Consider the following 19964-nt stretch of genomic DNA (forward strand, 5'->3'; position numbering starts at 1 on the left):
TCTGTAGCAACGAAGTGTAAATAAATAAATAAATAAATATTTTTGGGCCGATAGCAGGCAAATTTGATTTATGGTTCATATTTTTTTGTTATTGATATTAGTACTAAATAATTTTAGCCAATTTAGTTAGTAAGAAGCTGTTAAAGACATTAGTCTTTAACAGCTTAAATTGGCTCTGATTTATCTACTTGTAATAAATTATTATTATTAGCTATATAATATTTTAGGAAAATGTGATAGGAAAGTTTTAGAAATATAACCAACTGTAAAATGCATAAAAAAGTTTAAAATAACTGATTATTTGAATTAATAAAATATGTATATGTAAAAACCCAAATGATATAACATTAAAACGGACAGTTATACTAAGTGTTTCTTGTTATTTAGTGCTTCTAGAAGATTTTATTTATTTATTTACAAAAGTACACTACTGAGCCAATGCGATAATTTTGAAGAAGAACAATAATAATTACGTATGTGCTATGAGTATTTATTTAAAAATGGTGAATGTAAAATACAATCGCTTTTTTTATTTCTTTAACTTATATCATATAAATTATTATTAAGAAAATGAATAACGCAATTTTTTTATAATTACACAATTTTTTTAATCGACTGTTTCTGAGTTTTACACTAATCATGTCGAGTTTCTTTTTCATGACACATTTCAGTCAATATCTGATTACAATACACATTTTATAGACCAATTTAACCACAAATCAACTTCAAACCAAACCTTGAATCAATTGCATCCTCAACCATCCGGTTCCCGTAAGAACGAAAAGAAAAAAATTACGCGAAAATTTTTAAACCTTTTTGGGTTTCTGGGTTTCCGTTTATGCTGCAGAGTATATTAAGTCTTATATACGCAGATGAACCAGTAAGAAATATTTACGGCCCCTACTGGTTTCAAGGGAAAGTACGTTAAGGTGAAAATAGTGGGTGGGAAGTATTTAATTAAATCAGGCGGTGGGGTACGCTTTGCATCACCTCTACTAATCACAGGTAGGCTGTCGACACGTCCATTTAAATGCCGAAAGCGTCTTGCGAATAAGAAAAATTGTTTTTATGGGGCAATAGATTTTGTGGCGCACTCGCTTTGTTATATACGTAATTATAATAATAAAAAAACAGCGTTTATTATAGAAGATGAAATTATATTGGAAAACTATGAATATAATTACTGAAGATAATAAAATAAAGTACTCAATAATGATACATTTTTTTAAAATACAAGTAGGTTGTCATAACTTATGATACTTCTCTGAATGTGAATGCCATCTGGCATCCAAGAGCTCAGCGTTTATTTAGAGTCCCCATATTCATAAAACTACATAAGTCTAATTTATAGAAGTACTTTGGTGTATTTCTATCAAATTATCTTTACGCTGGGCTGAAAAGAGACAGATGAGTACTGTAGTTATAATTGATGGTTTTATAGGCACGCAAAGTTTGCATTCAACATCATTATATTTGTAAAAAAGAAAATTGACACTGACATATTTTTTAAGTCAGATTGTATTTTAGAAAATTTTACCTCTTCAAAGCATTCTTAAAATAGTATTATATAAAATAAAATCATAATATGGACCATAATATAATAAATACAAGGCTTCACGAAAATAGAGTGAGTAGCACGTATGCCGAAATATATTTTGACGACGAATATTGTGAAAATAAGTTTATTGACATCGAAACAGAGGATAAAGCAGATCTAAAAAGAAGAAAATCTATCAAACAAGATGATATCAGTGATTGGATATCACCTAGTGATTTACTTATCGGAATAATAGAATTGAAGCCTCCTTTTACATCAAAAATCAATCGTGGTAAAACTCATGAGGGGATATTGCAAATAGCAAACTCGGTACTAGAACGTGAGCGTGCAAGATTTCTGAAATCTCTCTCTAAGTTGGTACAAGAAAATGATTCATCATGGCAACACATACTTAAACACGAAAAAGAAACGGTGGTCAAAAGGGTTAGGCTGATTTATGACAATATTTACAAGCAAAAGAGTAAAGTAATGGCAGAGGAAATCTCCAATTTCTATGAAGAGACTTTACAAGATTTAGAAGCGCACTTAAGGACTGAGATACAATCCGTTCTAACCAGTACTCACGCTAATGTTATATCAAGACTAAATAATGACATTAAACAAAAATTAAAAATTGAAAAAAAGAAACTTGAAAATGTCTTAAGAAAAAGGCTTTTATCGGAAGTTAAGAAAATAAATACATATTATAAATACCTACTTCGCAATGAAGTTTATAGAAATGAAACTATTATTTGTCAAGCTCTTCATGAAAGAAACAATGCTATACAAGCTTTCTTAAGGCAGGCAGAGGCTGAAAAATTAACAAGTTCTATGTACGTAATGAGCTTAGAGCGTAAAAAGTGTATAATAAAAAATTTACTTCTAAAAAATCACCATGAGGCCGAGATTATGGAAAAAATTGCGAAGCTTAAGGAGAATCAGGAAATAATTGATTCTTATAAGCAAAAGGATATTCCATTTTTCAATATCAACCAAGAGTGGGAAGAAAAGATAACAAAAGTGCTACAACTTTTTCTCAAATTCATCGGTTTTTCACTGAAATTATTACCTGAACAATCTACTTTCCTGCTTGATTTAGAGAAAATGATGGTATTACAATTGAATGAAATACAGAAATCACCTGAATATGCGCCTTCTCTGCTTGTAGATGAAAAAGAATTAATGAATTTATTTAAATTTCAAGAATGTGACAAAGAACCCACAGTCTGCGATAAAGAGCCATTTATATTAATAGGGGATTTATCAGATTCTGAACCACCACGTTATGGAAGTAGAGAAACGTTGACGTCTGATGTAGAATTACCATTTATTAGACTACAAAGGCAGTATATGTACGCCAGATGTCACGGGTATGAGAAGATAAAAGAGTTCCTAAAGTCCCAAATATGCATATGTGATAAGTATCCAACTCCATCGCCTTCCCTTGCTGAAGATAATATGAGCACGGTTACTGTTCCTTTAGAAGAACCTAATATTCCAACGAAAACTGAATCTTCGGAAGAACTTTTAGTATGTGAAGATTATAGACGGCTTCCAGATTGCCCAGCTCGAAAATGTAATGAAGTGGTAAGACAGGACTCTTTTCCCTTTTTGCCTTTGTATTTAGATTTTACAGAAGAGAATTATAATCGGGTGACGGCTATATTGGGGAAAAGCCCTGAAAGGGTCGCATCGCCCGATATGATTCAACCAAAAGAAGTGGTTTACAGGGAATTACCGTTTTCTGCAACTAAAGAACCATACCATACTGTTGAAACACAATACTCGAGTCAAGAAACCATTAGCGATAAAGTTATATACCCGTGCACATGTGCAGTAAGTCATTCGACAGTCAAGGAGTCTTCAAGTGATATAAATATGGCGTTGAACAAAAGAAAAATCTCTTTACAACAATTAATGAGGGAACAGCCTAATTTGTTGCAATTATTTACGGATGAATCTTATGACATCCAAGTATAAATTGTTTCAAGGATTTAATTAAAGATGCTAAGAAATGCTCAAATTTTATGATACGTGTTCTAAATTAAAATAAAAAGTAAATTTAGTTAAAGTTTTGCAGTTATACTTATTTTGCTGCGTCAGGGAAAAATTATGAAAGTAAATTATTACGATGCGCACGCACACTGTCACAAAAAATCGACACCCGCACACCGTCACAAAAAATCAAGAGCCTGAAGTTTGCATTAAAAATGTCTTATTGATATTTAAATAAATAATGATATTTAAATAAAATTTATTTAACTACTAGCGGATCCGACAGACGTTGTCCTGTCTATACGTCTTTAATTTGAAAATTTCAAACTTTTTTTAATAAGCTAAAACATTCTGGACCATTATGACCAATAAATTATTATTCAAATGTTATGACAATATCTAACGATCCAGCACATGGTCTACAATAACATAATGATAACAAAACTTTTTTTTAATTTGATCGCAGCGCTAACTGTCGGGACAGACTAAAATTAAAATTCGAATATTATTTAAAATTTGACAGTGCGATGGTAGCGCCGTCTGTCGGATCCAATGTAAAACATTCCAAAATCAACAACTACTAATTAATTAAAAAAAAACATTGTCCAGCTGACAAAATTGTGAATCTAAACCATTCTCGAATCTCCACGAACACACACAAAAAATTTCATCAAAATTGGTCCAGTCGTTTAGGAGGAGTTCAGTCACATACACACGCACACAAGAAATATATATATTAAGATATATTGTTTTATATTTATACTTTCAATGTATTAAATGACTTTTTGTATTGTTAGTGTCGCTTTTTCTACAAATGTAGAATAAGGCGTCGCCAAGGAAGTATAACTTCTTACGCGTGAACATAAGTACAAACACATGTATTTTTTCTTAATTAAAAAAAAATAGTTAAATGAATTAAGGCTGACATATTTTACATTAAATATGTATTTAAAACGTCTGGATTTTAAGAGTGTGGCGTGATATCATAATATACTCTACCAATACAATACAAAATATATAAGTAGTTTCTGATATATAGATAGAAAACTCTTCAGTTTTATAACATGGTTATTAAAAGATTGTCGGGGCTCACAAACGAAGCCTTTAACACGTGAATGTCCAGAGTATTTTTACACCACGCTTTGTAAAAAAAAAAAAAATTTTTTTTAACCAATATAATACCGAAACTGAGTATCAGTAGCCTTATAGATGTGAGCTGCTAGTTGTTTTCATTCAGTTCATTAAGTTGTACAAAATATATATGTAACAGTTAAGAACCAAGTATTTAAATTAAACAGGTGTGAAACGAGAATGTGCTGGAATTGAGATCACAAATTGCTTGCAATACCCTGGCGGTCCCCGTTACATTTGTCCTCGTTTGCTGTGTGTTTAAGCGTTGTTACATAATAATATTTTTAATTATGACGTGTTATTAAATATTTTAGCCGTAAATGAAATATATTCGAAGTGTCCTTTGTTTTTGCTTTTGCGAGATATTAATAATTATTTATGTATGAAGTCAGTTATAGTAAGGGAGAAACTGAAACATTTTTGATATATTATTAGATTTACATTTGTTAAAATACGTATAATTAAGATTATATAAAGCGAGCAATAATTTTATTCACTTAAAATTTTGACACTTTTTCCAGCAATAATTATTATTTATATCATTCAACTCAAATTAAAAAATCATTTATTAATGTAGGTAACATAATGTACATTTATGAACGTCAAAAAAAATACATTGAATGCTTCTAATCCTACATTTACTGCCAGTTCTCAAATCAAGAGCGTGGAACCAAACAGAAGAACTGGCAAAAAACTCTCCGGAACCTTTTTTTAATCGCCAAGATTTTTCTTTTACACAACGATCGATTACAATCAATTAACATAATACCTTATATATATTAAATAATATTACTAATGAATACATATGTAGCTAGTGTAAAGTATATTTTTGAGCAAGTTCCTAAATCAATATAGTGTTTTCGTGTGAGGTACAAACAAAATATAATATAAACATTATTTTCCTTAATATTGTAATATGTAAGGAAAACAGTGGCTGTGATAAGTGGATTTAATTAATCTAAACAATTAACAATTGCAGGAATTTGGGAGGTACATTAAACTGAGTTAAGATTAATGTGGGGAGCGTGTTAACCTTTACACAAATTATTAAGTCATCGTTCGTCTTTAGACGGGTGTTAATGTAGACGGTTTATTACTAAATAAGCAAACACAGATAATGCTTATGTGACTAGCTGAGTTAAGTGATTCTTGGCGTTACTCGATTTACGAAAGGTTTTTTTTAAAGCAGCCGTAAATAAAAGAAAACGATAAACGACGAGCGACGAGAGATGGATGATTCTCTCCCTAAAATATGGCGAGGGGGCCGATGGCTGGCCATGCGTCATACTCGTGCACGGGTGCTACTTGTGGTGACTGGTCGTACTTGAATTCGTGTATGCGGTGATATTAGTTGTTTATACTACGTATTTGCGTGTTGTTCTCACGAGTATGTAAGTGCGTGCTCCTATTTCACCATGCCTCCTGCTGATATAGGACAAATCTTTGTTTTTTATTTTTTTATTCTTTATTACTCAATATGTCATATGGAGCATGGTGTAGGTGGTTGCAGCCCCTTACAAACATAGTGTAAAAAAAATTTGGCGATTAAAAAGAGTGGCGGAGAGTTTATTGCCAGTTCTTCTCTTCCGTTCTACGCCCTTGATTTGAGAACTGGCAGTAAATGTAAAATTAGATTCATTTAATATTTCTTTTTTTTGACGTTCATAAGTGTACATTATGTTACCTATATGAATAAATACATTTTGACTTTTGACGTGCAACTTCCTCACGAATAGTCTAATATCGACGAACACAACTAACGAGGGAACTCTTTGTATTAAAGAAGTTGCAAGGGTCCATCCGCGTTTATACACTGTACGAAAATTAAGCAGGAATAAATAAAAAAATAATAATAGCAAATAATTAACACACCGACTCAGCAGTTATTTACAGTTTTATTGTAAAAAAATAAAGAATAAAAATAAAATAAAATACATTTATTTTGGAACATAGGAAAATCATGGTATCACTTATTCCTCGTCATTTAATTCGAGCCTGTTGGCATCCCTACTCATCGGCAAAGAAGACAGAGGGTGTTGAGGCCGAGAGAAAAAGCCGGCGTAAATAACAATCGGTACTCTTTTTAAAAAAAAGCAAATCATCAAACAATTCTACAATATTTAAAACAATTATAGTAAATTAATTAGAAGTAGCCTGCCCAGCACTAGTCCCAGGCCCTTTTATCAACAAGATAATCACCAACTTTATAGTAAGCCTTTTTACACAGCTTTTCTTTAATACATTACTTGAATTTAATAAAAGGCAGAGATAAAAGAGCCTCTGAGATTTTATTAAAGAAGAGTATCCCTTTTCCCAAAAAAGAATTACTAACTTTAGACAGTCTAGTACGGGGAAATTGCAGCCTGCGTAAATCAGACACAATCATATAAAATATATTTGTAAATACAAAATGTTTAAAATTCCATTGTCTTAAAATAATTTTAATTAAATAGCGATCAAATCGTGAAGTGTAATTCAGTGAATTCCGTAAAATATCAGAAGACAGGAGAACTCAGTGACGCATTAATCTGTTGACAGATAACATTGATATTTATCTTTGTTTATGGTTAAATTAATTATCAGTATCAAAATATTTTTTTTACTAGTACTGGTGGCTGACTGACAGCAGGCTCACCTGAAGTTAAGTAATACCGCCGATCATGCACTTTTAAAGCCAGTAGGCTCGCGAGTAAGATACATTGCCTTTTAAGTATTGGTGAGCTCATTTCTCATCTTATGTCTATGTATATTCTATGTCGAATTGATTTGGAAACACTTCACAGGGCAGCTGGCTCCTATAGCAGTGGTGCGCGACAGAAATGCTCAGGAATGGTGGGTGGTTGAGGTGACACGGGTGAAATTTCGTATTCTGCCCACCATCTGTATCACTTAATATCAGGTGAGCCTCCTGCCCGTTGCCCCCTATATCTCTCTCTATAAAAACTCTCTGAACCACATCACTGCGCAGCGCCAATCTAGCCTTTTGAAAAGGGATTGGTCGTCAAAGATTCGTCTATTAAAACTAATGCCTTCAAGCAAGCAACTTAGGTTAAGTTTTAATAGAACCAAATATACTTGCTATACCTAAAGAAGTTTTAAGAAAAACTTTGCTTAATTTATTTCTGTATTTATTCTATATTTATTAATATTAATTCATTAAATAATAATTGTTATATTAAGTATTTATTTTATTTTAAACGACCTTTGACCGCATCTTCAATACATTGGCAATACATTTTAAAATAACAAGTGAATATAGCGGGTTGGAATGTTATGCTAAGTTGACGCTTTCAGTTCCATAATATTGTGTTAAGCCTCTGATATCTGACACGAGTGCAGTCTGAATAAACTTACGAATGTTACTCTTGGCTTAGTGTCGCGTATAGAAACTATACCATTTAACAATAATAACCCAGAGATAATCCAACGTAGAATTTAACATAATTTAATAAATCATACGTCTTTAAACTTTTCATTTAATTCTTTCACACACGTTGAGTTCACACACCCTTACACTTATTCACACACACACAAACACTCATACTTCAGTATTCATACAGTTTAAAATTTCTTGTTTAAATAAGATTCTTTCACATACCCTTACACATACTCACATACCCACAATCATCATGCTTTAGCTTTAACTTTCATACATCTTTAAACTTCTAATTAAAATAAAAAAAATCACACACTTTTACACATATTCACACACTTTCAATCTCAAGCTTTAGTTTCATTTTGTCATACATTAATAGTGTCGATTTCTAATACTAATACGGGAATCTTTGCGTACGACTGAACATTAACAGCGCAATCAGGAATAGAAGACAAGCAAATCGAATTAAAAGAACAATTAATTAGAAAAAACTACTACTGACTACTACTACTTTCTTACATCCAGTTTACGAACAGTTTTAATTAAATTACCAAATAACCCATAAAAGCCATCATGATAACATCCGCATATTGATCAAACTACAAACATAGTTACATTGTACGAATAGCAACGTGTGATAACAAATCTAGTAGGTGCAGCATGAGTTTAAAGAGGCCAAGGAAAATTTTAAATATTAAAACATCCAAATATGAAAGTGCAGAATCGATACATAGAAATAAAAAATATTGGAAAAACGTCTTTGATGTTATGGATAGAGATCGTGCAGAACCGGTGAGTAACAATTTATTTTAAATAGGCATGTTGTCTTCATGTATATTGGCTTCAGTTTTATGAACTATTTTTTATGTGCTCGATTGAGGTCTAGTCTCAGACACAAACTTTAACTACCTTGGACTTGTTTCATTTCTCTAGATAATGAATTTGTTCAGCTATAAAGATATCTATCCTTGTCTAACCAGAGCTGGAATCCATGCTCGTTTTGAGAATACGTTGATTTACTAAGCTTGTGTATTGCTTTTTTTAACCTACATGAGCACTCCCCACATACGTATTGTAATAATCTTTAGAGTTTTTTTCCCTTCGTAAATATTTAAAGCTTTATATTTTTTTTTTTAGTGTATATTATATATAGCTTTATCTTTAGTATAATAATTTATCAATGCAGTTTTTGCCGCGCACCACCACTTTGTGGAGTTCGGAAATATTTCATTTATACGGCATGCCGCAACTGCCCACTGAAGTATTTCCGAACCAATTCGGCAACATTGCAAAACAACAAGCATTTCGAAAGGCCGGCAACGCACTCGCGAGCCCTCTGGCATTGAGAGTGTCCATGGGTGCGGTCGGTATCACTTAACATCAAGTTAGCCTCCTGCGGCCTGCCTGCCTGTTCTATGAAAAATGTTTTTTCTTATACATAATTTTTCATAGCTGCAGAATAACGAAAAAATAAATTCAACATCTGCATATTCTCTCTTCTCGTTTGTTCATTAATTATCGAACCTATTTGCTTCTTAGATAAGCGAACGAGAAATAACAGTTTTATCGGAAGCTTTGCCTGAAGAGTTATTTAACAAAGTATGCGGCATTCTTAATATTCGCATGCCTAAAAACGATACTGATACAGAAATTGAAACAAAAGGTAATTTATAATCATTAACTAATCCTTAAAGTTAAATTTATTTAATGAATACAAACATTCTCAACCGCTGGTATTTTATAAGAATGTAAAAATGATACGTTGATAATAATATATATCAAAGTAGTGAATAAACTTCCAAAAATGTAATTAAGCGCTATCTAGCGAAGCGAAGGTGAACTGTCGTTGCTGTTTCTGTCGGCCTGTTTCATCGTATTCCAGATCTTATAACAGATGGTGTTACCTGCTAATAATTTCAATAGTCAAAGCCTAATTCTCAAAGCTTAAAATCGGCAGAATTTTCGTTATTCCGTCTGTAAAATCCAACATAGGAGTTCAGTCACGTCTCTTTAGAATTCTTCGAGATTATCAAGGATTAAACAGTTATCCAGGACTGTTAATATTCAGTAGTGGGCTGATCAATTTTAGAAAAAGCATTAAGTGCCTATAATTTTTTTCTCATAAAATAAAATTTTATTTTATTAATATTTTAAATTATTATATTATACTACAGAAATACAGCGGAGGATTACAAAACATCCACTTCTATCAAAGCGAAAAACATTCAGCGTCAATAGAGAATTAGACTCCGATACTGACGTAGAAATACACAGGTATTTATCTTAATATAGATAACATTATCTTATCCATGCAAGTATAAGATAAAATGTACAATTGTAGGAGCATCTCTGACAAATCCTTGTAGATTAATTAAAATACATATTGAACGAGTCAGAAGGTTTGTTGATTTCTTATTTTAGAATATTATCTGAACATGTATGCAGGTGTCTTTATAGATACGTCAAAACATAAGAAAATAGCGCCTAAACGTAAGATTATATGTCCGTATATGTTCCGTGTTTGATTTCGTTTTACATGACATCTTTAGCCTTTAGTCAAACTCAAACTCAGAATATCTTTATTCCTATAGGTAACCAAGTACACTTATGAACGACAATAGAATTTTTTAAATCTGATTCAACAAATAATTTTTAATTTACAAATACTACCAGTTCGTTTGTCAAGGCCATAGAGCGGGCAAGGAGAAGTGGCAAGAAACTCTCCGCCACACTTTTTAATCATCAAGTTTTGAGTGATACAAATTGTTTGAACTGGTGCAAGTCAATCACAAGGATTCGGATCATTTAATTATATAATCGTCAAATTTATAAAAACCTTTATTGATTATTTTATTCAGTATTTTGTACACACGAATAGTTCTACCGAAATAAAAACTATATATGTAAATCTATTTCTGAATAGTATGCTAGAAGATGATGGTCCAAACATCCACCAAGAGTTTCTCCGCAAACCCATTCGTGAGCAGATAACGTGGGCAACGCGCTACCTACAACCTGAGCAAGAACATGAGAAGACACTGGTCAAAAAGGCTGATGATCTTACTAACAGAGTATACATTTTTTTAATACTTGAACAAGAATGCAATCTGCACATTTATTTTCATAGCTAAAGCACTTCTAGCGACGAATTATTTATTGTTTGTGTCGACGATGAAAATGATGCAGACACCTAAAAACCTTAGAATGTTAAGTTGTTCAGAACCTGCAGCTGAGTTTTATAATAGGATGTCGAAACACGAAATTCCATCCGTTCCACCTCGACGTCAGTCGTTATACTACTGATCGTTGTTTACCAACCAGCTGCCCACTGAACTATTTTCAAACCTATTCGGCTGAGAGTAATTCAAATTAAAAGGCCAGCAAAGTACTCGCGAGCTCTCTGGCATTGATAGTGTTCATGGGCGGAGGTATCACTTAATATCAGCCAGTGTTCGCCCCCTTAAAAAAGTTACGTCGGAGAAAGATCATATAACCAGCTCGTTACAATTTCCTCTGCCGTGCGTGTAGTGTGGACCACCACGATTCGAATTGCCCCTGATTCAATCAATTTGGTTTTAGATTGCAAATCAATTTTGTGACTACATGAAAGAGCTCGGAGGTGATCAGCAGTCGCAATTATTTACTCCGAAAACAATCAAAGAACTTTTTCAGGTAAGTATTAATTTATAATAAGTTACCACAAACATGTATACTCGTAATAATTGAACTGAATCAAATTATCCTCTTAGAATTGTCTACACCGAATTTGCTTGCCGCTGTCGGTCGGTTTTTTTTAATTCAACAAGGAGGTTTACGCGTAAATATACAAATAAAAATTAACATAACCCGAGTTAAACTCATCATATCAGCTAACTATTAAAAAATGTGACGATTGGCCGGCCGAGTAAAATCATTTTGGGTCACCCTTATCAAATTTTATTAAACTACAATTATGTAGTTCGAACAGTATCTATGAATTTAAATGTTTGACTATCTCTGTTTCGTGTTTTTCTTAAATATTTAATAACAAAATAAAAATATTCAGTCCCTATGACCTACCTATGACTGTACCTCAAACGCTGGCAAGATTTCATCGCTGTAAAGAGATATTTATTTATTAAGCGAGGTGTTCCTACTTAACGGTACCAGCTCTGGTGTCACCGGTACTATCTACCAGGCACAAACATAAATGATTAATTAGCGCTGCACATAGCCTAAGAGTATCTACTCCAAAAATTAATTTATTAGTAAATGATAAGGTACATTTATGGGTAGTATTTGCAATAAGCTCGTCCAACCGCTACAAATACAACTTCTAAAATCTTAGCCATTGGAGTCTTCGAGCCGACTAGTCAGTTATTAGATTAGTCTAAGCACCACACTTTAAGTTGGAGGACGAGCTGCACATTTCTCCTAAGTTTTAGCCTTTTATACTTATTTTATATTTTAGATTGAATTCGATACACACGCAGCCAGAAGCCTCAAAGTTGTACCAAAGGAACTGCCTTCAATAAATGAGAGAATCGCCAACGTCACTGGTAATAAAGAGGTAAATAAAAATTATGTTATAAACAAATTAACAAATTATGTTAAGTAACATGAAAAAGTATCGTATTGAAAAAAAACTTACTTTAAAATTACTTTCTAGAATATAGAAATTTGGGTAATTAACGTGTTTGAGAACATTCCTATTTCCTTCCACATACTACCTTATTTTAAAGTAATGATGAGTAGTCTACGTGTATCACGCTCATAATAAAGTTTATGTTTCTATTTAGTATTAGATACATAGTTTTTTTGTTTGCTTGTGTTAAAGTTTTTTCTTTCCAATAAAAGTAATGTATATGTGAAAAATTTGTAAAGTCATATTATCTTATACATTAGAACATATCCATAAACAAACGCATCCTAGTATCATATGGCGATAATTATATTACAATTATGCCGTTAAATATATGATAATTTAAAAACAATTTACAATATATCTATAGAAATCCCGCTATGCAGCCCTGGACCGAGAAATATCGAAGGATATAAAAGCAGAGAGCCGGCCTAATTATGTTAAATGCTTCGAACGGTCAATACCCCGACGTGAGCAATGGCGTACACCATTGAACGACACGAAAAACCAATGGAAGTCTGCTCGCCATGTACCTAAAGACCTCATCACATTGAAGACTGTCTGGGAAGGGATCACAAACTTAAGGTACGTTTAAACTGTTTGTATCCTATCCACCACTGACCAAATAGATTATGTCGACGAAAACAAAATAATTATTTTAAATAGTAGTGCAAAAGTACTAGAGAGATGTTTGCTGTATATATAAGTCGTTAGTTTTCAAGAAATATTAGCCATTGTTTACATTTAAATTGTCATTTCAAGTACTTTAAATAAATATACATATTATTGACATTTGACAATCTAGGTATTTAGTTAGTGTTATTTAGTTAAAGTGAACATAAATATTATCTTATTATTTCCTAGTAAGTTGTGAATTAATAAGATTTTAATTAAAAAAAGCTTTGTTCACGACGAATAGGCTGTGACAAAATTCATCTATTGACTATGACTAAAATAGATTAAATTTATTTTTTATATTTTAGCTTTTGTACGGGCATTAGGGTAAAAGCCTCCTCCATCTTTGTTAAGTTCCTGCGGTGTTATATACCTACCTAATTGCTATTTACATTGTATGTATGTTGCGATATTGCGGGTACGTTTGTGTTGTTTGAGAAAGTTGCATGGATCTGGTTAGCGATGCGCCTGATTTCTAAATTTGTTGTGTTCGTGTATATTTTCTAACATATTTTCATAAGTAATTATCCTCATGTATGTGTGATATTTGAAAGCATAAATAAAATAAAACAAATTTTAATAGATAAAGATATATAAGAAATGTTTTGTTTGACAACCATAGCTTACTAGCAGTCTTGCGTTATTTATTAATTTCATTTATTATTATATTTTTGCAACATCGTATCATAGTACTAAATCTATGTATATGTTACAAACTAACTCGCGTTAGCCAATTTGTGTTTATTACCCAACTTGTATGTATGAAGACTTTTTTATCTAATAGGAGGCAAATGGGCAGGTGGTTGCTGTTAAGTGTTAACCCATGGACACTGACACTGCCAGAAGGCTCGCAAGTGCGTTGTTGGCCTTTTATGAATTGAAATGCTCTTTTCTTGAAATACCCTAAGTCGAATTGGTTTGGAAACACTTCATGCTTGTTTGACGTATCAACAATTTTTTACAGAAGCGTAAAGGAATACTGCCGTTGGATGATTGAGCATCCTGAACATCGACGAGCACCGTATTTGAGCAGTCTTGGAATGTTCGACCGAGCAGTGCTCGATGCAAGGCTCACAGTTGAATTGAATGATCCAAATATAGATGCACCAGCTCCAATTGAACATATACGTAAAAGACTGTCAGATTTAATGGAACCAAATTTGTAATAAATATATACGTTCATTGTTATTGTATTTATAAAGCATATTCGATACAAGGACGTCGCCAAGAGGCAGAGGGGAACAGGACCTACATGTTCCTACCATTAGGTGCAACTGGAGAAACAAATGTGATGCTGTTCCGGCCATACAGATTCCCATCGGAAGAGCTTTATCATCTTAGCTTACTTTGCTTAAATTGTATATCCTGAGTCTTATTTTAAAAACACACAGCGCTCCCGTTATAAACACTACAATCTAAAAACACGACTCAAGGACTGGCTAATGAACACACCGTATGCAGTGTTACAGCTGCTTCTGAGACCTAGTATGTAATTACACATTTTATTCATTCACTCACTGAATCACACTTTTACTCACTCACACATTTGCACCCGCACACTAACCTCCGGCGTGTTGATAACAGTTGAAAAATAAATAAAATTAAGTTAAATAATGCGTCTATTTTAAGGAATTTAGAATTAAATTTGTTTATAGAAGAGCCGGGATTTTTTACTAAAAAGGATTTCCAAATCTTACACTTAGGAATGCAAATGTACTTAAAATGAATAAACACTTTTTTATTTATTATTATTAAAGAAGAAAACCTTTAAAACTAGTTTGGTGGTGATTGTATATGTTCAAATATGTTTCAAGTGAAATACTTTGTTTGAAACTCGGTGTCAGCTGTCTTTAATTGTTTAAAACATGAGCTTATAACTAAGATAACATTAGGAGTTGTAACGGATTAACGAAAAACTAACTTCACTTATTGAAGAGTTCATACGTCGTAGTGACACTTATGTTTTTGGACATTATTGGAAACGAGAATGTCCAATTAAAATTTATCAGTATATTAAAAACTATAGGGCTGATTTTTGCTTCAAGTGTGCGATTATTGCTTACATTTTGTTAACGTTTCTAATTGTTAAGTATATAGTAGTATATGTAAGTAAAAATGTTAGGTTACATAACTCATTTCTTAAGAAATATATCGTGAAGAAACCGACATGTCTAAGGCATGACTCTCAGTCGGAGCGTAACTTGTACTTCAGCATTTTGGACATAATATGTTAGTAACAATGTCGAGACTCGCCTTTTGATCATAGGGTAAATTTTTTTGTAATTCACATGGAATTTGAATATTTATTACTACTCTGAGTGATAAGGATTATCAAGGCCGATGTTTATTAAGTTAAAAATAATTGTTACGGTGCTTATCTACTGTGCGTGGAAATAAATTGTTAATTATTTACGAAATAATATTTTTACACAGTAACTTTTGAAGTGATTGAAATGTTAAATTTCAATCACTTCAAAAGTTAAAACAATTTAAAACAGCAACAATTGTTTATAAATAATCATAAACTATACAAAAGTAACTATAAAAAAATAAACTGGTGTAAACGAAAAAGAGGAAGACAACTTAGAATATGGACAGATCAAATTAAAGAAGCAGCTGGTAGTATGACATGGCTGAGAGTGACATAGAGCAGAGAGGAAAAGCGGAATTTTGAGGATGCTTTTGCCAATAAAGGGCACACACCAAAATAATATTGAAATAGAAACGATATAAATGTAATTGCATCTGAATTAAAAGGTTATTATTATGTTTATAAACACTATTTACACCACGACAGTATCATAAACTGATAAAGAATAAGAGTAGATAGAGGAGGACACAACTAAAACCCGTTTATTACAGAGAAAAAAATATTTTTGTTCTTTTGACAAAAAGTTAATTTGAACGATATAGTATGGTCTTTACGGAATTCAGATGGCTTCACGGTGAGACTACATGACCACCTAGCCATAATAGTAAACACCTGTTTACTTATTTCTATTGTGAAATTAATGAACCTTCTTTTAAAAGTTTGTTGGTAGGTTAATTCTTTCGTACAATTCTCGAGATGATTTATGGTAAGACAACTGGGGCTACAGTCCCGGGCCGTCTACAAAAAAGGGGACAATAGAGACTTGGGAAAAAAATAATTTATATTCCGACTTTTCTTTATAAAATGTTTTAAAATACTAAAATAATCTACTAAATTATTATTGATTGCATACTCGACTGATTTTTTATTTTATTTGACAAGTAATTTTGGGGTAGGGGCTTCAACTCTTTTGTTACGAAGGCCGAGGCCTCTAGACCTCTAATTCCGGCCATGAAAATAGATCTTCATATCACCATATTCAGTTAGTCACCTTCACTGTCAAATCATAAATGATTTCTGTGAAACGTACTTTACGTAACACTGTTTTGACGAATGAAACCTGCTTGAACCTGTTAGTCGGGCATTGTCTCGATAAATATACAGACAGTACGAACAGTGCGAAACAATATTCGTTCGTTACCTGGCGTATTTGAATTAAGAATATCATTTATTACATTATATTACCTTGATATAATAAAATTCTGAATACGTTGTAACCAGACGAGATATAGTGATAAGGATTGATACTTTGCACCGACTGGAAATATATAGTACCACATATAAACGCAGATTTCCAAGATATTTATCATGTAACATTCATATTTTATACTGTTGGCATAGTTAATAGAAATGGCACCGAAAGAAGAGACAGAAACACCGGCGGAATTCGAGGAAGTGTTAAATCGTGAAGTGGGACAATTTGGCAGATTTCAACTGATAAATTTGCTGCTGCTTGCGTTGCCGGCAATTTCTTCCGGATTCCTCGCTGGTGATTACAATTTCACCGCAGCCAGGCTGCCGCATCGGTGTGCAATACCAGAGTGTGATGGCGAATCTCCTATATACGATCCCGACTGGATTCTCAATGCAGTGCCGAAGACTGATACCGGATTTGCCGACTGCACAAGGTTTGCGCCGATAAATGCATCGCTTATCAACAACGACACGTGCCCTGCTCAGATATTTGATAAGAAGACAGTTGTTAACTGTGACGGATTTGTTTATGGAAGAACCAATTCTGTAGTATACGATTTTGGCATCGAATGTCAGGAGTGGATTCGTACTTTATCAATCACATTGAACAGTGTCGGAGCGATGGTTGCCCTTCCTTTAGCAGGTTTCGTGTCAGACTATTTCGGCCGTCGCATTTCCATAGTTTTCTTTGCGTTTAATATAGTAATCATAGGTATTCTTAAGGCATATTCTGTAAATTACGTTATGTATCTTGTTACACAGTTTGCGCATACAGCGTTCGGTGGTGGAATCTTCAGTGCGGCGTATATCTTGGCTGCAGAAATCGTAGGGCCTAAATATCGTGTGGCTGCTGGTTGTATGATGTCGTCCGTGTTTACTTTAGGTTTAGGGTTAGTTGGCGCTATCGCATCTCTTGTAGAGAACTGGCGTCATCTGACACTGACATACTTTGTACCAGTATCAATTGTATTCTCATATTATTGGATCGTGTGTGAGAGCCACCGATGGCTATTGAGTAAACATAAGACTGAAGAAGCACAAGTTGCGCTGGATCGTGCAGCACGGTTCAATGGGCGTAAGATAAATGATCAATCGATGAAGTTCTTACTAACCGCGATACCTCGTAATAATAACAATGCAGTAAACGAAAATCTCGTACTTCGGGTTATTAAATCCCCGGTTATGCTTAAAAGATGTTGTACCACACCTATTTACTGGATAGCGACAACATTTATCTACTATGGAATGACAATTAACTCTGTCAGTTTATCTGGTAATATTTATTTGAACTACGTGTTAGTAGCTTTGGTCGAGATACCAGGCTTTTGGACGGCATATCTGGTGTTAGACAAATTCGGTCGTAAGGTGACATTGGTGATAGGATATGTAATATGTGCAGTGTGTTGTTTTGCATTTGCCTTCACGCCACAGTCATTTTATGTTTTATCATTAATTTTATATCTGTTAGGTAAATACTGTACCGGCCTTGTAATGACGTCCCTTTATTTGTTCACATCAGAACTGTATCCGACTAGACATAGGCATTCGTTCCTTGGTTTTTCTTCGATGTTAGGCCGTATCGGTACTGTTATTGCGTCTTTTACACCGCCTTTGATGGACTACTGGTCTGGAATACCATCGGTGATGTTTGGTGTGATGAGTACATTGGCAGGTCTTTTGGTATTAACACAACCAGAAACGTTCGGTAAAAGAGTTCCTGATACATTCGAGGATGCTGAGATGCTTGGAAAGATATGAAACAATGTTTTGAATGTTTTAATATTGTTTTGATCATATTGATCTTATTGTAAAATAAGTTTTATGAAATAGAAATGAAGTGTGAAGTTGTATTTTGTATTGAAATAAATAATTAGTACAATTATGTAATTTATTATCAAGCTATAGTAATCGCCAATCTAAAAACAATTGTGGGTTATTCGAAGATAATAAGAGGGCAGGGCGAACTAAGCTGTCCAAAACTACTGTTACATAAAATAGTTCTTAAAGGGAGGTACACTTAACGCAATATTTAGGCTTTTTTTGCATCAGTCAAAAAAATTATCACAGTGAAATAAATAAATTTGATTAGTATATTTTCATTGCACTAAATTGTTTCGTCTAAACTCTAAAGTATTCTTGAATTATGATTTACTTTTTTATCAACAGAGATACTTGGATATGTACCTAAACAAAATTACTTATTGTTTAGATTCCGAAGATACTGAAGATCAATGTAATTAAATTCTAAAGAAATTACTAAAATACTTCTATTAATAAAAAATGAATTCTTTAAATTATATTAAGGACCTGGATGACCGAGCTTATTTATTTATTTTATTTATTTATTTATTTACATTTCGTTGCTAAAGAAATACAAATAACACAATATATATAAATTACAAGGGATGCAACGGGCGGCCTTATCGCTAACAAGCGATCTCTTCCAGGCAACCCTAGTAAGAAAAGAAATAAAAAAAAATAAAAAAAATGATGGGTGCAAGAAGTGCAGAAGTTATATAAAAAACAAAATAAATTTATATTAATATATAGAACCTTAATCTATTAATAACTATATATATTATAAAAACTAACTAAAACTAAAAAGCTAATCTTACAAATAGAGAATTACAAAACGAACAGGAGATATAAGAATTATACAGGTCACGATTGATCAGGATATGATAAGGTTAGGAAAAATTTATAGAGAAGAGTTTTAAAAGACGATAGGGAGGAAGCCAATCGTATAGACTCAGGCAGCTTATTCCACAGCCTAATGGCGGAAATCCTAAATGAATTGCCTATGAAGGAAGAGCTGTGGGATGGAATTTCCAATAGATATATATTGGAAGAGCGTAGCGTATAGTTAGAAGGACCTAAGAATTTGAAATTATTTTTGAGATAAGAAGGGGTTTTGGGATTGAAAAGAATTGAATATAGAAGCTGAAGAATATGAGCGGAAGCTTAGCTCGGTATTTTTTTTTATAAATCGTGTGTTTTGGAAATTTTATTTAAGTACGAATTACATACTTATAAAATTATGAAATATGAATATAATTATCGAATA

General features: G+C 32.8%; 3 protein-coding genes across 3 annotated transcripts; all 3 read left to right on the forward strand.

The window, feature by feature from the left end:
* Nucleotides 1-1571: 1571 nt before the first annotated feature.
* Nucleotides 1572-3695, forward strand: LOC110992883. The gene has a single exon (XM_022258866.2). The coding sequence runs from the start codon at nucleotides 1586-1588 to the stop codon at nucleotides 3515-3517; it is 1932 nt and encodes a 643-aa protein (XP_022114558.2). The 5' UTR covers nucleotides 1572-1585; the 3' UTR covers nucleotides 3518-3695.
* A 5112-nt stretch (nucleotides 3696-8807) lies between these two features.
* LOC110992833 lies at nucleotides 8808-14523 on the forward strand. Its single transcript, XM_022258801.2, has 8 exons — nucleotides 8808-8831; nucleotides 9579-9702; nucleotides 10214-10313; nucleotides 10963-11110; nucleotides 11619-11711; nucleotides 12490-12588; nucleotides 13031-13245; nucleotides 14300-14523. Exons 1-8 carry the CDS (start codon nucleotides 8808-8810, stop codon nucleotides 14499-14501), a joined length of 1005 nt encoding a protein of 334 aa, XP_022114493.2. The 3' UTR covers nucleotides 14502-14523.
* A 2278-nt stretch (nucleotides 14524-16801) lies between these two features.
* Nucleotides 16802-18940, forward strand: LOC110992858 (solute carrier family 22 member 6-B). The gene has a single exon (XM_022258832.2). The coding sequence runs from the start codon at nucleotides 17057-17059 to the stop codon at nucleotides 18656-18658; it is 1602 nt and encodes a 533-aa protein (XP_022114524.2). The 5' UTR covers nucleotides 16802-17056; the 3' UTR covers nucleotides 18659-18940.
* Nucleotides 18941-19964: the final 1024 nt, after the last annotated feature.

Source organism: Pieris rapae, chromosome 22 (assembly GCF_905147795.1).
Source record: "Pieris rapae chromosome 22, ilPieRapa1.1, whole genome shotgun sequence".
Lineage (NCBI taxonomy): Eukaryota > Metazoa > Arthropoda > Insecta > Lepidoptera > Pieridae > Pieris > Pieris rapae.

What these genes read in the sequence shown, in the direction of transcription:
- LOC110992833 (XM_022258801.2), top strand. Translation starts at nt 8,808, where the DNA reads ATGGATAGAGATCGTGCAGAACCG. An exon ending in ACGTCACTGGTAATAAAGAG is followed by an intron (nt 12,589 to 13,030) that starts GTAAATAAAAAT and finishes ATATATCTATAG; the next exon opens with AAATCCCGCTATGCAGCCCT. An exon ending in GAAGGGATCACAAACTTAAG is followed by an intron (nt 13,246 to 14,299) that starts GTACGTTTAAAC and finishes AATTTTTTACAG; the next exon opens with AAGCGTAAAGGAATACTGCC.
- LOC110992858 (XM_022258832.2), top strand. Translation starts at nt 17,057, where the DNA reads ATGGCACCGAAAGAAGAGACAGAAACACCGGCGGAATTCGAGGAAGTG.
- LOC110992883 (XM_022258866.2), top strand. Translation starts at nt 1,586, where the DNA reads ATGGACCATAATATAATAAATACAAGGCTTCACGAAAATAGAGTGAGT.